The 21,057-nt window shown below is 58.1% G+C and overlaps 6 protein-coding genes across 6 annotated transcripts; 1 reads left to right on the forward strand and 5 right to left on the reverse strand.

The window, feature by feature from the left end:
* Window positions 1-31: 31 nt before the first annotated feature.
* PSEUBRA_000899 (uncharacterized protein) lies at window positions 32-1,378 on the reverse strand (the record flags this gene model as incomplete). The annotated part of the gene is made up of 1 exon (XM_059464513.1): window positions 32-1,378. One exon carries the CDS (start codon window positions 1,376-1,378, stop codon window positions 32-34), a length of 1,347 nt encoding a protein of 448 aa, XP_059321096.1.
* A 469-nt stretch (window positions 1,379-1,847) lies between these two features.
* PSEUBRA_000900 (Oligopeptide transporter, OPT superfamily) lies at window positions 1,848-4,370 on the reverse strand (the record flags this gene model as incomplete). The annotated part of the gene is made up of 2 exons (XM_059464514.1): window positions 1,848-3,709; window positions 3,794-4,370. 2 exons carry the CDS (start codon window positions 4,368-4,370, stop codon window positions 1,848-1,850), a joined length of 2,439 nt encoding a protein of 812 aa, XP_059320895.1.
* A 2,612-nt stretch (window positions 4,371-6,982) lies between these two features.
* Window positions 6,983-9,265, reverse strand: PSEUBRA_000901 (Monooxygenase, FAD-binding; the record flags this gene model as incomplete). The annotated part of the gene is made up of 1 exon (XM_016434205.1): window positions 6,983-9,265. The coding sequence occupies one exon, from the start codon at window positions 9,263-9,265 to the stop codon at window positions 6,983-6,985; it is 2,283 nt and encodes a 760-aa protein (XP_016294297.1).
* Window positions 9,266-9,784: 519 nt separating this feature from the next.
* Window positions 9,785-11,770, forward strand: PSEUBRA_000902 (Histidine phosphatase superfamily, clade-2; the record flags this gene model as incomplete). The annotated part of the gene is made up of 1 exon (XM_016434195.1): window positions 9,785-11,770. The coding sequence occupies one exon, from the start codon at window positions 9,785-9,787 to the stop codon at window positions 11,768-11,770; it is 1,986 nt and encodes a 661-aa protein (XP_016294298.1).
* A 213-nt stretch (window positions 11,771-11,983) lies between these two features.
* On the reverse strand, window positions 11,984-18,037 carry PSEUBRA_000903 (Sec7 domain protein; the record flags this gene model as incomplete). The annotated part of the gene is made up of 1 exon (XM_016434210.2): window positions 11,984-18,037. One exon carries the CDS (start codon window positions 18,035-18,037, stop codon window positions 11,984-11,986), a length of 6,054 nt encoding a protein of 2,017 aa, XP_016294299.2.
* Window positions 18,038-18,587: 550 nt separating this feature from the next.
* On the reverse strand, window positions 18,588-19,241 carry PSEUBRA_000904 (Mob1/phocein; the record flags this gene model as incomplete). Its single annotated transcript, XM_016434213.1, has 1 exon — window positions 18,588-19,241. The coding sequence occupies one exon, from the start codon at window positions 19,239-19,241 to the stop codon at window positions 18,588-18,590; it is 654 nt and encodes a 217-aa protein (XP_016294300.1).
* Window positions 19,242-21,057: the final 1,816 nt, after the last annotated feature.

The following is a 21,057-nucleotide window of genomic DNA, read 5'->3' on the forward strand; positions in this document are numbered from 1 at the left end:
CTTGTCCTCGACCCTGACTTCTACCGTGCCTTCAACCGTGCTTTCGACCGTGCCATCGACCTTGCCTACGACCTTGTCTTCGAGCCTTCTGTTCGACCTTCTGTTCGACCTTCTGTTCGACCTTCTGTTCGCCCTTCTGTTCGACCTTCTGTTCGACCTTCTGTTCGACCTCGACTTCGACCTTGATTTGGACCTTCTCCTTGACCTTGTCTTTGACCTTGTCTTTGACCTTGTCTTTGACCTTGCCTTCGAACTGGTCTCCGGTCTTGTCTTCGACCTTGTCTTCGACCTTGTCTTCGACCTTGTCTTTCTCCTTCTCCTCGACCTTCTCGCGCTTCTCAGCATCAAGCACAGCCAGGAGCTTTTTCCACTCCTCGTGGCTCGGGTAGCCGAGTTTCCGAGGGTAGGTGCCGCGGCCAAAATCGATGATGAAGACCGAACTGAGCTTGTCGCTCCAGAGGAGGTTGCGGTAGTGGAGCGAGTTCTGCTCGACGCCGAGGCGTGCAAGCGCAGATTCACACTCATCTGCCACGTCGTCCAGGTCGAGCTCGTCGTCGTTGCTGTCGGCGTTGACCTTGGAAAGCATCCGTTCGCGGATGGATGTATCGCGCAACTGTCCCCCGTGGTAGGACAGGAGCAGGAACGAGCTGGCATCGATGGGGTCGTCGTAGGACGTGTTGCCTTTGATATATCGGAAGGGGTAGCTCACCTCGTTGTCCTCTTCCTTGGATGCAATGACGCCGAAGGAGAGCGGAACGCGAATTTGCACGCCAGACGGGCCACCCGAGAGCTTGTCCGACGGCAGCGTGGCCAGAGCCGGGTAGAGCTTGTCGAACCCCTTGCCGCTCGTCATGACGCGATTCAGGATGTAGTCGTAGATGGCCGATTCCTTTTCGAGCGAGTGGACGAGCGAGGATTCGACGCCTTTGGCTGCGAAGGCGTAGCCGGCCTCGGGGTGGACTACGCGGAACATCTGAGCGGTGCGTCCACGTGCTCCCAGAACAGGCTCCATCACATGCCAGATCTTGCCCGGACGCAGATGAGACGCGAGATCCTCGACCACTTGTTGGTACGTGATGGCGTGCTTGTCAACGCCCGACAGCCGGTCCTTCCGACCCGAGCCTAGCGATGTGTTATCGAGCTTCGTCTTGAGTTGCAGATGAAGTCGCACGTTGGGACAGTGGGCATCCATGGCAAGGTCGAAGCGGAGCGACGCGAGACACTGTTCGGAACAAAACGAGGTCGTCTTGAGCTCTGGATCGCGCCCAGCGTACAAACCGCGACCAAACGTATCGTCACCTGCGCTGACCGAGCTGTCGTTCGAAGCATCGCCCGAACCAACGTTGCTCGCCGAATCGCTCTGCGTCTCGAGCGTCATGTCTGAAGAGCGATGTATGACGAGATGAAATGGGCAGAGGTGGAAGACAAAGAAGGATGCAACCGAAGGAGTCGCTTCATCTTTAAGTAGACCAACTGAGCAACTCAGCGCAGCGCTTGATGAGGTGGGTCCGGTGGGTCCGGTGGGCCCAGCGTACAAAAAGAAGGCGCAGAATTGACCGACGAGCTCAGCTTTGCCGCAGCATCTGGTCACTTCGCATCGTTGCCTTCTTTTCTTTCCCTCATCGCTCAAACTAGAACGAAGTTCTCATGTAACAACGTCCGGAACATCTCCAATTTCAATCTAAGTTGCTCGTCCGTTTCATCGTTCCCATCGTATGTAGAGTCAGGGCACACATCACACAACATGTCGTACCGTGACAGATCTCTGCAATTGATATCATAGCAGACGTGAGGGGAATCATAGCGTTACAAAAGGATCTAGGGGCCTATTCCGAAGCCGACACAGCCTAGTGGCCGTAGTAGGGCCTGAAGTCGGCAGGAGCGGGGGCGAAGGAGCCACCGTCCGGGAGCGACAGGTAGGGCGTGAGGTTGCCGTCGGCCGTGTTGTAAGGCGCGGTGTTGCCCCACCAGCCGCTGGAGGCAAAGTCGGACTGCGAGCCCGAGGGGAAGATGAGGCAGAAGAAGATAACGACGGCCGAGATGGCTGTGCCCGTGTCGAGCGCGGCACCAAGGACGTAGTTGTAGCGTGTCCACCAGCCGGTGCGGTACTTCTTGACGAGGTAGTTGAAGACGAAACCGCAGAGCGCCCAGGAGGTGAAGTTGATACCCGTCGCAGGAGGCATGAGACCCGTACCAGTGAAGATGACGGGCGTGTTGACCTTGCGCAGGAACGAGCGGGGGAATCGCCTGGTGAGCGCCCAGATAATGACGGGGAAGATGGCACCGACCATGAACATCCACAACAGCTTGCCGTACTGCTTGCCGGGCGAGAAGACGGCAGCGGGACCGATGAGACCCCAGATCTGCGAGGCAGTGCCGAAGACGAGCAGGTAGTTGCAGGTAAAGTTGTCGGCCGCCTCGGGGGTGCAGACGTTGTTGATGTTGGAGAAGACCCAGTTTTGGACACCGATGACGACAAAAGACGAGACGATGATAGCGGAGCACTGGGCGACGAACATATCGCGGGGAGGGATCTTCATGTAGTGACCAAGCTTCATGTCGGCAGTGAAGGACAGACCCTGGTAGACAGCCATGTAACAGAAAACCTTGAACATCATCATGCCCGTAGCCGAACCAGGGTGCATGTAGCCGATGATGAACTCGGAGATGATGTTGAGACCGACCTCAACGTTGGAGATGGCGTAGACGATGCCCACGGGCAGCATGAAGAAGGCGCCGATGACAAGCGAGATGATGAAGGCCCAGACGGGGAGGCCAGTGGCAAAGCCAGCAGTGCATCCAATACCCATGCCGAAGCAGATGAGGAAGAGGATGGTGTACCAGAGCTTGGGCACCTCTGGGTACTTCTGCATAAGTCGGGCGTGGACGTCGCGCTCCTCGTGAATCGAGGTGGTGAATTGCTTGTAGATCTGCTTGCCGTGGAAGAGAGCGACGTGGACAATGACGGCCGTGATGGCGGCAAACGAGAGAGCAAACGAGACGGCGTAGGTGACCGAGAAGTACTGCTCAGAGTAGGCGTTGTAGCCGTCGGCGTAGAAGTGAAGCTTGTCGGGCGTGGTGACCTTGGCGGTCTTGAACCTGTTGCCAAATCGGTCGTAGACACCGCTGGTGGAGAAGGGCAAGTAGCCGAAGTTCCACACGTTCTTGTAGTAGAGGATGGGGGCGATGAAGCAGTAGCAGAACAAGAATCCACCAAGGACGTTGGCCTGGGCCCACCAGGGAGTGTAGATGGGGTTACCGTTGTACGAGTACTGGTTCCAGTCAAAGGTGATGGGAATGAGACCAAGACCCTGCTGGGTGCCGAGCATCTGGTTGAGGGGAACGTTGTTGGGAGCGATGAGGCAGAACCAGTTGCCGACGGACATGAGGGCGAAGAGGTAGCCAGGGAGGAAGTAGAAGGAGAAGGCACCTGCGCAAGCGATCATAAAGAACTTGTATCGCGACATGTGGTTCTCACCCGTGTCAACCTGTCGGTGAAGGGCGGTGAAGAGCGCCGTGTTACCGAGGTTGGTAGGCCAGATCATGGCAGCAGGCCAGACGAGCCATCGACGGAAGAAACCGGCCATGGAGAAACCGATAAGCTGAGAGCTCAGCGTGAGGAGGATGATGTAGCCAAAGCCCCAGTCAAAGTGGTAGAAGATGTTCTGGACGGCAGAGACGTTGGTAGCGTACGCACGCTGGTATGTGACTATTGGAAGAAAACAAAAGTTGGGTTCAGGTCAGCTCAAGCGCCGGATACGACGAGGAAACAGGGAAGGAGAATGATACCAGCCATTCGCCATAACGGTTATAACGGTGTGTTCCTTGACGTTGAAGGGACCGGGGTTGAGGGTAAAGCTGCCGAGGGGAGTCTTGAAGACCTTGGAGGGGAGAACCTTGGCCATGATGACACCCATGGGGTATGCGAGCAGCTGGGCGACGAACGAGGTAATAGTGACGGTGGGGTATCGGTAGCTGAGGAGCTGGTTGACACCGGGGATGAGGATGGTGAAGAACATTCCCAAAACCCAGGTACGGAAGGTCATAACGGGCATTGTCGGATCGTCGACGTTGGAGACGGCGGCTCGCACTTCGGGGTAGGGCGAGTCCTCCTCGAGCTCCTCCTCGATCTGGACCTCGGCCTTGTAGTCGCCCTGCTCGATGACGCGCTCTATAGCGTCAATCTTCTCCCCGGACATGTTAGGGTCGTTGATGCGGTGGTCGAGGAAGTCGGTCTTGAGGTTCTTCTCGACGTTGTGAAGCTCGGCGACGCCGGAGTTGTAACCCTCCTTGGATTCTTTGTCAGAGCTCTTCTCGGCGTCGGAAGAGACGTGGCTCGCAGTGCGAGCGAGGTCGATTTCGTTGACCATGGTGATCAGATCGCAGCCCGGACGACGCTCACGGCGGCGTGGGTATGGAGGGAGAAAGGGTTGGGGTGAGAGAGATGAGATCTGGTAAGGGGGTCGGGGGTCAGGGTTGAACTTTGACAGCTGTCTATATGTAGTTTCACTGCTGCTGTTCTTGCGCTAGCGGCTCTATTGGACCGGTTGCAGCGGAGAAGGGTCAGCCGTTGCAGGATGAGTGGCTGCTGTGGGACTGCTCGCTCGCGCTATCTAATGACCGATGCGTGGCGTGAACTCTTCGAGAAGGAAACAGTGTGATTGGTTTGAACAGGCAACCGACGGTCGGTGCGACTCCGACAGAGCACTATCAGCAGGCGCAGAGGCGTAGTCAGGCAGGGCATCAGCGCAGAGCAACGGCGCGTTCCGGCTATCGCGTGACTGTGGGAAAGCGGATTGCGGGTCATATCGAGGTGGGCACTACGCCACAGAATCTCGCCATTGTCAGCGTGCGGGGACAGTCGCGATTGCAGCTGCCTATCGCGAACGAAGCGAGAGCGAGAGCGAGAGCCACACGAGGCACCCCTGTCACGCTCCCACCACAGGGGGGTGATTCGGAGGGATGCGATCCGAACCTTCGAGATACAACATCCTTGTCCAGAAGAGCCTAATCTGCAGACGTGCATGAAGTTCGATTTAATTTTTCTTAAACTAAGATGTGGAACACCAGCAACGCCCTTGTAGGCGAGAACTGTGAATGTATTGTACTTCGCCTCGCTTCGTCGGACAATTAGCGACAGGATGTCCGTAGGGCCAAAGTGTTGCGGTTGAGATGCTGCATGGAAGGTCGAAGCCCGGACACAATGGGCAAAGAATGCAGCGGCCCACAGCAGAGCGATGCGGTGAGATACACGAAAAGAATGCATCTGCCGCGGGCTGGGACGGCACACGAGGCGGCGGTCTGCACATCGACCCACTGGCCTCTGCCTACCCAAGTCAGTCTGCAGTGCATCTTGTAACAGCTTCGCTTCCAAATGCTCGAGGCCCTCCTCGCACATCCTTCGCAAGTCAAGCTTCGCCCGAGCCAGTCACGAGCTGCGGGCCAGCAGTCGATTGTAAATAGGAAGCGGCGGTTGGGTAGAACCGCCAACCGAGGTTCGGAGATTGAAATGGTGCAGGTGTCTCTCGAGCGCCGGAATTCGAGGTTGCTCTCAAGGGAAAATGCCAAAAGTTCGCCGTGTTCCATCTGGCCAACCGCAGGCTCGTCTGCCGCCCCGCCACTCGCGCCGCGGTCCGTACTGTCTCCCGTCCGCCAATCACATTGCTGCTCACGAAGAGCTATTGATCCGATTGGCCCGTCGACATCGTCTCATCTGCATGCGAGCAGGCTTGGACCTACTTGCGTGATGCAGCTTGGTTTCGTCCGCAAGGACAAAGCCACCGTGGGCAATCTGAGCGCCACCGAGGAACAGCATGAATCGGTGAGAAGATAACGACTTGCGGATCAACCTTGTCCTTCGTAAGCTCTCGCTCTTGACGGGCTTCACGGTCGCAGGGACTAGCTTAGCTATCATGGCTGTGTGTCAGACGATGGGGTCGGTGAGCGGGACCACCGAAGCGAGTGGCCACAAGAAGACCAGCGGAAATCTCTGCTTCACGATTCAGTGAGCCACAAGCGAGGGCCAAATTCAAACGCCTTCGCTGCATGAATTCCAGCCATCGGATGAAAGTGCTCCGCATCGTCCTGCCTGGCAACCCCTCATGGGATTCTCGTCCTGTCATTGGTCAGAGGCAAAGTTGAGCAGCTGACAGCTTGCAGCTTCAGTATCGCAAGCGCAAGCGAGGTGATTGGCTGGTTGGCTGCGGCTCACAAGACCCTGCGCTCGCCCGATTGTTCCTGCTGCCTGCCCCACACGAGCGTGTTTGCCACTCGAGGTCGCTTAGATGAAAGGCCGAGCAGGTGCGAGGGCGCCGCTTTTGCCGTAGCGCCGATGAGTATCTCTGCCTGTCAGAGAAGGTACGAGCAGCTGAGATTCGAGCGGAGAATGCAGCGGACTGAGAGGCCGGTCACAGAAGTCGGGACGTTGAAAGGCTTCGATTGTGGCAGCTGAGCTTGAATCCGTAAGATCCCGTAGCCTGCGGTTGAGGCGGGCCGTCAATCGCACACTTCGCACGTCGGAGCATCACTCGCCGACTCACTCGCGCAATACGCGGGCCATGGAGCCCTTGCTCCTCGTGCTCAGCGCGATGGCTTCGAGAGCAGGCCAAATACAGCCACGCTGTCCAGCCATGCAGGAACCGCTTATCGCACAGGCACACTCTCAATAGCGACCCGCGTGCCAGATACCAGACCAGCTTCTCGCGCTACACCCCCGTGCGATACAGACGCTGAATTGCTGCTTCTGCTCGCAGGCAACGCGAATTCGGCTCAGCACAGCGCGGTTGCCAGCCTGAGCGGAGATGTCCGACAGCATGCACGGACGATCCGAGCATCTTGGCGCGGTTGACACACTGCTCGGCTCAGCACGCATCGATCTTCCCACGAACAATCGGGACCAGCCGTCATCACAAAGCGATCCAGCCCCATCTTTGTGGTACTATGATATTCCTTCCGTCTATGTAAGGCCGGCTCTTCCGCAAGCTCACAGAGCAGCAGCGGGCGCAGTCAACCTTTGCGTGTTCTTATGAGAGTGAGCCTCATTCAGTGTGCTCTGAGGCAGACCCGTCGATGCAGGCAACTTGGACGCTTCTTCACCTCCCTTTTCGACGCTCATCAGCTTCGGCGTTGTCCGCTTCTTCCGAGTGTGCTGATGAGTCACATGCTCGCCCGGAGGCAGCAAGAACTTGCCGAAGAAGTCGCCCAGCTGTGCGTACTCTTTTGCTTCCACCAACAGCGATACGTAGCCATCGGGTCGGATGACCACCACCGTACCCCTGTCGGTCCGCACGCCGTACTTCTCGTACGCACGACCGTGCCCTTGGTGGTAGGTCTCGTCGTCGACAAAGATCTTGTGGTAGTCAGGGGAGACATTGTAGCTCCCATCTGGGGTGGGGCGATGATGGTGAGAGGTGCTCGGCCGGAGTGCTGGGTGGTAGTCCTGCATCTCATTCTCTACACGCGGCGTTGCTGAGACAGTGAGCACCTCGATCACCGAGTCGAAGTCTTGGTCTTGCGGTGTGAAGCGAGGCACCAGCCGCGAAGCCAGGTAGTCACCAAATTGTTGCATCTCGTTCTTGCAGGCAGCGTCGCGAATATCGCCACAGAAGTAGACCACCCGCCACCTTCCATCCGAGACGATCCAGTCGGCCAGCTCGTACGGCAGCACCGTGGCATGGCAGATCACCTGGGCCGTGTTGAATCGCTTGCCCACCTCGATGCGCGTCTCGCCCGCCGACTCAGCTGACAGCGAAGCATCGCTGACCACACCCTCCGCTGGACCTGCCACCTCCCCGTGGGCCACAGCCGTACCGCCTTCGACCGTTGACTGAGGCGCACCCTTAGGCTTGACCGTCAGCAACGAGCGCTGATAGTCCACTGACAGACCCGACGCGAAGCGGTTGCCCTGCTCGAAAGCCTTCTGGAACTCGCTCATCGAGATGCCCGCAGCGTCAGCCTCGTCCTTGGCCGGCTTCCCGCTGAACAGTCTGCTAAACTTGTGGTCGAATGTGATTAGGTCCTGTGCGATTTGCTTGCGCTCCATCTCATACGTCGGCAGGATACTCCTTGGCGAGATCCCTTTGACCACAGAGGCGATCTTCCACGTCAGATTGTACGTGTCTTGCATAGACGTGTTCATCCCCTGGCCCGCCTTGGGAGAGTGGGTGTGGCACGCATCGCCGGCGATGAACACGCGATCATGCAGCGAGAACTTGTCGGCGGTGCGCTGGCCGATCACGTAGGCGGTCCACCAGTCAAGGTCGCCCTCGCCGATGTCGAGCGTGTACGGCGCGATGATGGCCTTGGCGGTCTTGAGGATCATCTCTGGTGTAATGCTGTAGCGGTCGACGCCCTTGTTCAGCTCGGACACCTGGATGTAGAAACGCACTAGCCCATCCTCGCGTGGGATGATCATCATGCTGCCCGATTCGGCGGAGTGGATAGCACACCTGTTGCGGACATCTGGGAAGTCGGTGATGGGGATCGCATCAAGCACGCCCCATATGAACGATGTTTGGTCGCCCTCCATCTTGCTTCCCATCTGACGGCGTGTCCACGAGTGGGCACCATCGCAGCCAATCACGTACTTGGCGTGGATCCTCTCGCGCGGACCAGACGCGCTGGGCGCGCCGTTTGAGGCTCCAGCAGGCGTGTCATCGGGCGCTAGGGATGAGCGGAACGGACCATTGGGCACGCTCTTGCCCATCTGCGTGGGCGTCGCTTCCTCCTCGGACAACTTTCGCACCTCGACCGTCACAGGGTAGGCCTTCGCATCATCGATGCCAGCCTCATCCACCGCCAGCGTCTCCGGCAGGATGCCACGCTCAACGCTGAGCTTCCCGCGCGAGTGCTTGGCGATGCTGTCCAGGAAGGCCTTCTCAATCCTGCCCTGATGCAGCACGCACTGCTGCCAGCGTGATATGCCTGGAATCGTATCCGGCTTTCTTCCCGTCCTCTGCAGCTTGCCGTCCGGACCTGGGTTCCAGAATCGCATCTCGATCATCCGGTTGCTCTGCCGCCAGATGTCTTCGCCGAGCCCGAAGCTGTGAAGGATCTCGAGCGACCGGCACTGCAGACCGTCAGCTTGGCCATTGAAGATCTTGTCGTTGCGCTTGTCGATGATCCGGACGGAGGGACCTAGGCCTTGGACGGCGAGCCAATTGGCTGCCATGAGACCGGCAGGTCCAGCGCCAATGATGAGCACATCGCAGTATGAGTCTTTGATGCCGTTGACGGTCGAGCTCGAGCCGTCGGCGGCCTGAGTCATGCTGCGAATGCGGTGATCGGATATGGGGTGTGCTTGATCCAGAGAGACGACCTCGTCTTGCGCAGCCGGGCGGGAGATACAGAGACTACGTCTGTCCGAGCTTGAGGCTGATCCGGTTGCCGCTTATATTCAGTCTCGTCGAAGCTCGATATGGTCGAGGCAAGATGCGGAAGACACGGAGACTTGCTGCATCATCAAAGTCAAGAATGCGGGGTAAGGAGACCAACACCTGCGTTAATGTCCGTCACCCGCTGGGCGTATCTCCGTCAGTGTGGGATCCTGATTTTGGTCGATGTTAGAGCGGCTCGGCTGCAGATGCTTGCGAAAATGCTCGGCTCTCGGGACGACGTTTGCGGCCCGTGGAAGATGGGGACCCTGCATGCGCGATAAAGCTTCACGCTTCCCACTCACTTTGACCCCTTGCTAGGAGGTCTATCTATCTTCGTCGCCACCGTTGTCAGCAGCGGCTTCTATCATCGGACCAGGAACCTACTGGTTCAGCCTGGATTGGAGGCAAATATGCCTGCACCTTCGAAGAAAGACCGCCGTTCCGAGGATTCGGACCTCGAAGCGGAGTCACTCATCCTCCACCGCCTCTCCACCGACGCTTCTGGCACATCAAGGATCCAGTCTGTCGGCGGCACAAGCACCACACCTCGCGTTACAGATGCATATGATGATCTAGACGAGGACTACGAGATCAAGGACAAGCGCGAAAAGCTACCCGCACGTGGCGTGTTGGAAGACTCCAATGGCTCGACGCGCATCGACAAGACGGGTCGACCTGCGTGGCTTCGTGGTGTGCTCGAGGGCGATGTTCCGGGGATGCGCGGTAGGGGAGCAGGTATGTCTGCGTCGATGGCGCAACGCAACAGGAAACAGCGAGCGAGGTGTATGAAGCTCAGCATGCTCGTTGGTGGCGGTCTGCTGGTGATCGGCGCGTTTGCGTTTGCGCTTGGGCCCAAGGTGGGTGTTTCACCGCACGCCATCTACGACTATATGGGAGACAAGTGGTACGGAGACAGTGGTGTGATGCCCTTCGAGTTCAACAAGCCTGTGGGGTATCCTGGCTTCTACACAACAGGAGTTCCGCCCGACTTTGCAGAACACATGACGAGGACAGCAACCGCTCCAACACAGACCGTTGGATCGTCACCGATGCAAACAACCATCCCGGGATTTCAAGATGCCAGCTTCAAGCCTTTCGAGCATATGGGTCCGTTGACACCCTACATCTCATCGTCAGGGTGGGGCGTCGACGATGCAAAGTACGCCGGCACACCCACCACTTCCTCCGGCAAGACGTGTCAGCTCACTCAAGCGCACATGCTGCATCGCCACGGTGCTCGCTATCCAACAGCACACGGTCCTCCTGATGTCCTGCGAGACTTCCTTCGACAGAACCCAAATCTTCGATACTCGGGCAGCCTCTCCTTCCTGAACAGCTACAAATTCGGCGTCGGCGAGGAGCTCCTCACCCCCGTCGGTCGCGGTCAGCTCTACGACTCCGGTGTCAAAGCTGCCCTGCTCTACGGCAAGCTAGTCGCCGACGACCTCGCCGAGACGGACGCCAACAAGAAGCCCAAGACCCTCTTCGCCCGCGCTGGCAGTCAGCAGCGCATCGTCGACTCCGGTCTTGCCTGGCTGAACGGCTTCTTCGGTGCCAACTGGACCGACAGCACCTCGTTCGAGATTCAAATCGAAGAACCTGGATTCAACACCACCACTGCTCCCGAATTCGCATGTCCCGCATGGCGCAAGCCCGAGAACAATCCTGGTGGCGCAATGGCCGACAAGTGGGCCGCCGCCTACCTTCAGGACGCCGTGTTTCGTCTCGGCCCCAACTTTGGCGGCGCAGCGCTCAACTCGACCCTCCTCTTTGCCATGCAGCAGATGTGTTCGTACGACACGGTCGCTTTTGGGTACAGCGATTTCTGCGGCTTGTTCACCAAGCAGGAATGGTTGGACTACGAGTATGCGTGGGATTTGAAGTTTATGAACGGAAACGGGGCGACGTCGCCTTTAGGGAGAGGGTACGGGTTGGGGTGGGTGAACGAGTTTGTTTCGAGGCTGACGAGCAAGCCTTGGGATCCGGCGGTGCAGACGTCCGAGAATTCTACGCTGGATCTCGATGCGACGACCTTCCCGCTCGACAGGCGGTTCTATGTCGACTTCACACACGATTCGACCATCACCTCCGTCCTAGCTGCCCTGGACCTGCCGGACTTTGACGACACGTTTGCAGTGCCAGATGCAGGCAAGGGCGTCGACGCCAAGCGACACTTTATCACCAGCAAAGCGGTCCCTTTCGCAGCGAGGTTTGTGGTGGAGGTGTGGAACTGCGGAGAGGAGTGGGTAAGGTTCAAGTTGAACGACGCCGTTGTTCCGCTCGGCCAGTACAAGGATTGCGAGAAGAGGGCCGATGGGCTGTGTAAGAAGGAGAGCCTGCTCAAGGCGCTGAGCGGGAGGAACAGCAAGGGTTGGTGGGACAAGTGTCGGGTGTAGATCAGCGCCAGACTTTTGCCAATCCTGGATCGATATGCGCCTGGATGTGTGACCGTCTGACTGTGAAGCAGGAGCGTCGAAGATGGGACACGGACGCTCGCGGCATCGTACGAGGCCCTCACAGTCGACAGTCCAAGCTCATCACTGAACGAGACACACACACACGCCTCGACAGCGTCAGCCGCAGCTCCATGCAAAGACGTTCATTCATCACTAAGGCGACCGCGGTCCGCTACTCCTCCTCATCCCCTCACCCAACACCTTCTCCCTCTCCTTGCCGTCTGCGATCTTCCTCTTCCTCTCCGCCTCCTTCTCCACATCGATCATCCCTCTACTCACGCCCACCTTGAACAGGAACACCCTGAGCGCCTCTGCAATCTCCCCTGGCAGCGGTTCTTTGGACAACAGATCCACCGCGAGCGCATAAAACTCCTTGCTGTGTTGCGTGAACACCTCGCCATCGAACGTGCAGATGCCTGTAAAAATTTCGCCGACGACAGGGCTCCATGCAGCAATATTCCTCGCCTGGGTCTCGGGATCGAGCGGGAGGAAGCCGCACACGATCTCGTAGCCCAAAGGAACGAGCTCGTCGCGAATCTGCGTGTGAAGCCCCACATGCGCCGGTCGGGAATCGCCATGCATGCGCACGAGGATGTGCACCAGTGTGGCGGCAGAGGACGATTCCTGCTTGAGCAGGTTGGGGAGCTGTTTCATGAACCCCACCTTCCACAGTGCGACACGGAGGTCTTTGTCGGCGTTGAAGCGTTTCGAGAAGGTGTACGAGTCCTCGAGGACGGACGTGAGTCGGAGGAGTTGAGCGGCAGGCATGGTCTGATACACCTCTTCGTTTTGCAACAGCTCCTGGGTCGTTTCGATGAGCAGCAGTTGCAGGACGCACTTGACGATGATCTGCTTGAAGATGCGACGTCGTTCCGAGCCGGACATCGGTTGCACTGCTGCCGCTGCTGCTGGCTCGCCGACCTGTCGCGAAGCGTCAGCCGCAGGGGAGAGCGGGTTCCCATTGGCCCCCGCGACATCCCTGGGCGACTCCGCCGGACTCCCAGCACTCGTTCCGCTACCATCCGCCCGCAACACAGGATCGAACAGCTGATGCGCCGTCGTCGTCCTAAACAACTGCACAAACGTATCCACCACCGCTCCCCACCTCTCCTCGCTGAGCTTCCGCACGTTCTTCTCCAGCAGACTCTGCAGGCAGCTCGTGCCGATCCTCGCCAGCGTGTCGTTCTCCTGGCAGATGCATGCGCACAGCAGTTCCAGCAGCCCGGGTAGCAACCGCTCGAGCGTGTCAAAGTAGAACGTCCACAGGTCGACCAAGTTCCGAAGAGCTTGGATGAGCGTGGTGCTGAGCCAGACGGACATGTCTTCGTTGCTCGAGAAGCGCGCTACGTCCTGACGCGAGTGGAGGACCGAGAAGATAGGGAAGAGGATTTCCTGGCAGACGGTGTCCCAGAAATCGGGACGGAAGGACTTGCCGTATCGCTTGAGGATGGAGAAGAGGCTGTCGAGCGCGACGCGACGGACCTCGAGGTCTTCTCCGGTCATGATGATGTCGCGGAAGGCAAAGAGGACCGGGAACCAGAAGCGAACCATCGGATCGTCCGTCAGGGGCGTGCTGACCGCGGGGCCGGGATCGCCTCCTTCCTCAATGGGGCACTCCTTGGCGTCGAGCATCGCCTTCACCATCCCGCGCAGAAGCTCGGTGGCCTTGAGACTGATCTTCTGCTTGTTCGACTTGGCGAAGTGGGTCAAGCAGATGCACAGATCTGCAAAGGAGCCGTTGATGATGATGACGCCCAAGTGGTTGGCGTTGAGATGGCGAACGAGGTCAAAGGCGTGCGCCGAGACCCGCTCGGACGACACATTGGCTGCAGCACTGAACACGCCGAACATGGTCCTCCATCCGGATCGAATGTTGTCCGCCCTCGACTGGATCATCTGCGCAAGACACTGCAGCACCATCTCTTTCGCTTCCGAGTTCCTGTTGCGCTGGATGGTGATCTCGAACGGCTTCAGGAAGTCTTTCTGGAATTTGAAGTGGGGCAGCTCCTCCTTCTCGAGGAAGTGCATCGCGAGCTGTCGAAGCGAGTCCAGACCAAAGGCGGAGACGTGCACATTGGGGTGACAGCAGACCATGTTGAAGTGCTCGCCGAGGATGGCCCAGATGTTGGACCACTCCAGTCGGATACGGCCCATGTTGTAGTACGAGATCTCGACCAGCTTTTGCAGCGAGAACATGCGTGGGTGCTCGCTGAGGCCAAAGGACTGGATCTCTTCCCACGAGACGTCGGAGAGCGCTTGCACAAAGTCGACGATCGCCGTGCCGGACAGCGAGCCGCTGGATGAGAAGACTCGGTCGGCTGCGACAGTGACTTCCGAAGATCCGCCCGCCTGCAAGACTTCGTTGTTGGGCAACGAGGGCTGTCGAGCCTTGTTGCCGTTAGCCGCTGCCGCGTTGGCCGAAGAAATGCGCCTGCCGAGATCGGGCAGTTGTCGACCGTCCATGCCGCCACTGATGAGCTGGAAGCGCTCCAGCTGGCTGACACAGGCCAGCACTTCCCTCCAGCTGCCTCTGAGGTAGTTACCCTCGCTGTGCGCCACACCGAGCAGCAGCTTGATCGCCTCGACATTCTTGCTCTTCATCTCGCCCAGGTTGTTGAGGAAGGTGAACTTGGCCAGCGTCGTGACAAAGGCGTTTCGCTCCAGCTCGAGACCGAAGAAACAGACAATCTTGATCGCGTCTCGGAAGCCCTCGAGCGACTTCTCGACGACATCAGGGTCATCCGACTCCTGCAGAGGACCAGAGATACCGGCTAGGAAGGGCATCCAAGCGACCTCGAACATGGGCTTGACGTGCTCAAAGTGCGAGGCGGAGAAGAACTGCTCGGCGGCCGCACGCTGCTGAGGCGCGATGCGTCGCTGTGCGCGGACCATGGTGCGGAAGAGCGCCTCGGTCTTGTTCGCCATGCCCTCGGACTGCAACACGTACGCTTCTCGTTGCAGGTCTCGTCCCGCTCCAGCAATGGCATTCGCCAGACCGGACGACGAAGACGATGCAGGCGCAGGAGCAGCCACCTCGTCCTTCATCTTGATCTCGTTGGTCTGGATCTCGTCATACACAGAACGCAGATACTCTTCCGGCAGACTTTTGCCGTCGTCGATGCCCGAGTTGTTCTTGACAAAGTCCTGCAATGTCATCCTATGCTTGACCTGTCGATTGTGCGCGTCAGTGTTGAGCATGATGACCGAGTAGGCAAAGACATAGGCGGTGTCTGCATTGGCAAAGGCGTTCGGGTTGCCGTGGATGAATCGCTCGGCAAACTTGAGCATGTATCGATCGATCTTTTGCGACTCTCCTGGCAGACGGAATGCTTGCAAGAAGCGTCGAAGCGCGGCGGTGAATTCGAGACCTTCGAAGTTCATCAGGTCAACGAACGCGTGCATGATGGCATTGCTCTCCGGTGTACCTTCACCGAGGAACTCGCCAATCTGCGCCTTGCTGAGGCCGTCGGCATAAAGCAGGAAACGCGCAATGTCGGCGGGCTCGCGCGAGCGAATGAAGCCGTCCTTGACGAGGACATCAATCCCGCGCTTGGGCTTGAAGTTGAACTTGCGGATGCCTTCGAGCAGGAGCGTCTTGCGCTGTTTGGCGTTCTCGAAGCGGCTTGGGTCATCTTGTGGCTCGGGCGTCTGGTCGCGAGCGATCTCTGTGATGCCGCTCGTGCCCAGATGCGAAGGCTGGCCTTGCGCTCCGGCAGCCGGACTGGATTGGCCGCCGGAATCCATGAGGTTCTCGCTGTCAAGGGTGACAGTCTCGTTGCCGATACGAACCTCTTCGCTAGCACGCGGCGAGCCAGTCGTATCCCCGGGGTGCCCGTTGAGGTGTTGGCCAGCGGCATCAGAGGATGCAGAGGCGCGGCTGGACCATTCGACCAGCGAGCGGAGCACGGAGCAGAGGCAGTCCAGACCCTGTCGCTTGAGTCGGGCCTCCACAGACTGACTGCCACCGGAAGACGACTGCGTCGGATCGTCGCCAGCGGTGCTGAGCGTTGGTGGGATCGCAGGTCCCGAAGTACTAGCTCTCGGCAACGCAGCAGACGAAGCAGCGTCCTTGTCTGTCTTTCCGTCGGCACTTGCTGTTACGTGCGCCTGTGCGATCTTGGAGATGACGTTCATCAGTCGCTCGTAGATGTTGTCCAGCGCCGTCCTGTCGCAATCGTAGTTTAGGTAGATCTCGACCAGTGCTTGCGGGCTCTGGCAGAGGCGAATCAGCACACCGAGCAGGATCGACTTTTGCTTTGCCGTCGACGTGCGCATTTCGAGGATGGGCAAGAATATCTCGTTGAGCAACACCTCGATCTCCTTCTTGAGCTTGGTGCGCATGCCATCGAGGATGTGCCAGAAGATCTCGCAGCTGATCTCAAAGACCTGGTTGATGCTCGAAACGGCATTTCGACTGAGACTGAGGCAGAGGTACTGCTTGACGGCTTGAACGAATTGGGTCTGCTCGCCGGTGGTGGTGCTGTGGATGATGACGCTTGGGTCAGTGAAGATGGCCATGTGTGATTGAAGGATGGTGAGGATGAGGTGCAGCGAGAGCAGCTTCGATCGCATTGCGTGCGACTTGAGGTCGCGCTCGCTCTCGGCACCGAGGGGCTTCATCGTAAGCTTGCACAGAGCGCGCAGGACGAGGAAGGCATCCTTGACGAAAAGCTCGGCCGTGCTCATGTTGGCAAGACTGCCGGCATTGTCGCGTTCTGATGCGCCCTCGAATGACTTGCGGTCCTCGAGGCTTTGAAGCGTGACCTTTTCAACTTTGGCTGATGCTGCTGCGCTCTGTGCGTCCGCATTGTCCGCCTCATTTTGTCCGTTCGTCTCAGCTGCGTCAGCGTTTGAATCTTCCTCCTTGTGAGCGCTCGAGTTGCCGTTGGATCGCAGCTGAGAGACGTCAGAAGTGCTGTGAGACGCTGAGACGGCCCCAGAAGCGGGAGTACCGCTTCGTGGCACGCGTGCAAAGACGTGATGGACCATCTGCGTGAGACTGCCCTGAGCAATGGCCTGATTGGCGGGCGATTTGCTCATGAGGAAGACGTTGTACACGGTGCGCACCGCTGTGAGCAAGCTCGACTGGTGAACGTGCACGGTGGTCGACAGCACGGAAGCGAGTAGCGCCTTGATGATTTGCAGCGCGACTTTGTCGTCCAAGTTCTCCTGATAGCAGTCGCAGATGGTCTCTGTGACAAGATCGGCGAGTGTCTGCGGTGGCTGACCAGCAGCGATGATGGCACTGGCCACAGCGGTGGGGTCGTCCTCAGCGAAGAAGGCGTAGCTGACGAGCTTGCTGATGCAGTCGAGACTGGTGATGGTGAGGTTGTTGCTGCGCGTTCTGCACGCCAGCCGAAGCGGTTCAAATACGACGCGGGGATCCAGAACGGGCTGCTCCGCTTCTGCTGAGTTTGGCGACGCGGTGTAGGCGGCCGCTGCCTTGACCATGTCCAAGGCCCCATTGGCAGCTTCTTTGAGCTCCTTGTTCTTCTTGGCTTCTTTCGAGGTGGCGATGGTCTCGAGCGCAGAAACGACAAAGACGGCGCTGCCTTTGTTCAAGCTTTTGAGACTGGAGCGTGAATGGACGGTGGTGGCATTGGTGGTGGTGGTCGAAACCGAAGAAGAGCGGCGCGTCCTTGCCATGCTAGCGCGAGAGCTGGATGCTTCGGGAGGTGGCGGTGTTGCCTGCGCTGCGGTATCTGCTGGTGGCTCGTTGGCACTGTCGACGATGCTTTGGCGAGTGACTTGCTGCGGCAAAGATTCCTTTGCGGGTGGTTCGGGTGCTTCCGGCGTTGCTGTCGCGCCTTGCTGTGCTGAGTGAGGCTGTGCGTGGGAAGATCCTTCGTTTTGTTCGAATGCTCCGTTGAGGCCCGAGGGGATGGTTTCGGTGGTGTCGGTGATGGCGATGTCGGGGACTCCCGCTGTGGCTAGCGGTGCCTCTTCCGGCGCTGCGTCATCCAGTCGGATCTCCTCCGAGGCTGGAAGAGAGACCTCTTGGTCTTCCCCTGCTGGTGCATCGGGCTGCCCACCAATTTGAGATGCTGCTGTCGAGGCGTGATCACCATCGATTTGTTCCGTCGACGTATGCCCGGCAGCATCGTTGCTTTCTTGTGTCGAAGCCGGTGGGTCTACGAGACTAGTGCCGGCAGAAGGAAGGTGCGGTTTCGAGGACGCCTCAGCGCCATTCGCCTCGTGATCCGTCATGATTCCAGCCGTATGGTTGCTGCTGTGGCCCCTCGAGAGTGCGGGTGACAGTGTCGTGGTGATGGGGCAGAAAGAACGAGGATGATCACGGCCAGGTCACTGATGCGTTGGAAACCTAAAAACGTGCCGGCTACAGCACTGCAATTCTTCCAGCTGGCCGAAGCAACGCGCGGATCACCTTCCGAGAAAGGGTGCAAACGGCAACAGAGAGCGTTTCGCGGACTCTCAACTCAAATGCACAGCGGGAGCCTCAACAGTCCCGATCCACAGCCAAGAACTGCGAGACACGCGCCGGTCTCACCTTTTTTCGACCAAGTGACCGCCCTACTTTTGCTAGTCTAACATCGTACGACTTTTTTGCGATGCGATTTCGTCGTGACCGCTCACCTTCAGCAAAGGCACACAGTGAGTTCAGACGATGCAGAGACTCCTTGAGAGGGTATAAGATGGTTGCGGTGAGAGTCAGAATCGGATCAGGGAGATATGGTGCGCAATGTACATCGAAGGAGGTCGGGATATCGTTCGTGACAGTGTCGTCATGTCTCTGAGGTTATGCCTCGCCCAAGATGGCCTCATTGAGCTCGACCAATGGCGCCAGCTCTCGTGGCTCTACCAGCTGGAACTCGGTGATGAACAGCAAAAAGTGACGGTACGACGTGTTGAGATGCGCCTCGATGCTGAGTGCGCACACCTGGGCAAAGTGGTGGTTGTAGATGTGCGCGTACACACGGAAGAGTCTCCTGAGAATCGACTTCACCACAGCAGGGAAGTTCTTGGGGAAAGGAACGCCAACTTTGCTGGGGAAGAGCTCCTCATCGTCGAGCTGCGACTGCACCCAGTTCATCAGGCAGTCGACGTATTCTGGCGCCGACATCTTGGTGGGTCGGCGGTAAAGCGCCGAGTTGGCGTCCTGCCAGTGGTACTCAAAGCGGGGACCAGCGCACATCACTGGGCACTCGGTCGATGTGCAGAACTCGGTGATGGTACCGTACAGCATGTTGACGTGGTTGAAAAAGTCGACCGTGTTGACCGCGAGCCACTCGTTAAGATCCTCGCCCTCCGGAAGCACTACCGCCAGGCGAAGGTTGCCACTGCCGAGTGTCGCTTCCGCATATCGCTTGAGCTGATACTGTTTGGTGCCCTCGGGGATGTTGCGCTTGGGCTTGAAGGTGCGCGTCTTGGACAGACCGAAGAAGGACGACATCTTGTCTATCTATGTGAAGTGGTACGTCGTCGAAGCTGTTGCAGATGTGTGGCTGGGTAAGTGTTGCGTCTGTCGTGTGATCTTGATGTGAGATGCGAGTGCAGACGAGCGCGAGGAGCGGTAACAGGGAGCAGACGATGAAGAAGTGAGATGATGATGGTTGCAGATGAGAAGCAACGCTGCATCGGAAGTTCAAAAGTGTCATTTTAGAGTCAGGGGCAAGGTCGAGATCAACACTCTCTCCTCTACGCAGGCTCAGACGCGTGTTTTGTTCAAGATCAACACCCTCACTCCTCGACCCTGCATAAGTTTCAATTCGGAATTTTGTATTGACGCTTGATCTTGGTGGTAGGGTTGATTTCAAAACTTGGAATTGCTTCGCGCAGCACCTCTTGAGCTGGACGAGGGTCAAGCTGAGGCAGAATCGCTTGCCTCTTCCTCCGCTTCCTTCTCTTCGTCCATCGCCTCGCCTTCGGAACGGCGCTCTAGGCGATACGGTTCATCGGCCTGGTGTGGCAAGCTTCGACCTCAGGATGGCCACAAGTATACTCGCAATGCGACTTTCTTCCACATCGAGCGCAGAGACGCTCGGGCTTAGGAACGACGCCCCTGAGATCCGAGTTGTTTCGACGGCATGGTTCGCAAACATCACCCCGGTTCTCAAAATGAAGCTGGCAACACTCTTCTCCAAAGTGGAGCCAGCCTGGTAGCATGCCCGCGTGGTATCTGGCGCTCAGGAAGCGGGCCAAGATGACCACTCTGTGCCTCGAAAAGGGGCAGGAATCGGATGGATAGATTCTGATCGCTTCGAACTGGACCAAATTGCGAAGCTGGAAGCCAGCATACAGCAATGTCTCGTGGAGATCGACCCATACGCCGATGCCGCGCAGGCCGATGATGATGTGGTCGTCTGCAAGGAAGACGCCAACCTTCTGATGGAACAGGTTGGAGCCTTGCCAGCTGAGCTTGAGCTTGTGCCCAGTTCGGTAAGCCTTGACGTGTCGGAACGTCACATCGACGTAGCACGACGGGGACGACGGGAAGTGGAACTCTGGTTCACCGCCAACTGTAGGATCGAGCTGAGCCTTGATCTGCTTTGTGAACGCTCTCGTGGCCTCGTAAATGGCGTCTGGTGTCCAGAGGTACGGCTCTTTGAATGCGAATCTGTGCAGTCGCGCTGATTCGGAGCGCTCTACGAATGGGCTTGGGAAGTGTTGCGTGCGGCGGCTCGTGATCAAGATCTGATGTGGCGCTGACGCGGGAAACATGAGGGTCCAGTCCTCATCGGCGGTGATGCTCGATCCTTGGCTTGTGGGAATGCAGCCTGTAGCGGGTTTGACTGCTAGAGAGGCATCGCCCTTCTTGCTCTCAACCGGGGTCTCGATCGCCAACAGCGAGCGGTCTTCAGCATTCAGACGTCGGTGAAGCCTCCACAGCTTTCGACTGACCTTGACGGGTGGCTCATCTTGCATTGCCTGAGAATCTGTCGCGTCGTCTTTGGGCTTACGCTTGGACATGGCCGTGTGGATCAGCTTCAGCCTGAGCTCGTCTCACCAATTGTGGTAGCTGTCAGTGAAGTGTCAAGTCAGAAGCTGAGAAGGGTCTTGTCGGTGGCGGAGCTTTGTTCTTTGCGGTGGGGTTGGAATGGAAGCTGAGTCTCGATTCAGTGATCCCTTTCAGCCTCGCCCAAGAGGTCCGAGCTTCATTGAGCCCCTAACCTTTCATGTAGAGAGTACCCACCCGGGCGATTCATTGGTCCAGGACAACGAACACTAAGCATGGGCCCTTTTTAGAGGTACACGCACGCTTCTTGACC

The sequence above is a fragment of the Kalmanozyma brasiliensis genome (genome assembly GCF_000497045.1).
Source record: "Kalmanozyma brasiliensis GHG001 unplaced genomic scaffold PSEUBRA_SCAF11, whole genome shotgun sequence".
In the NCBI taxonomy this organism is placed as follows: domain Eukaryota; kingdom Fungi; phylum Basidiomycota; class Ustilaginomycetes; order Ustilaginales; genus Kalmanozyma; species Kalmanozyma brasiliensis.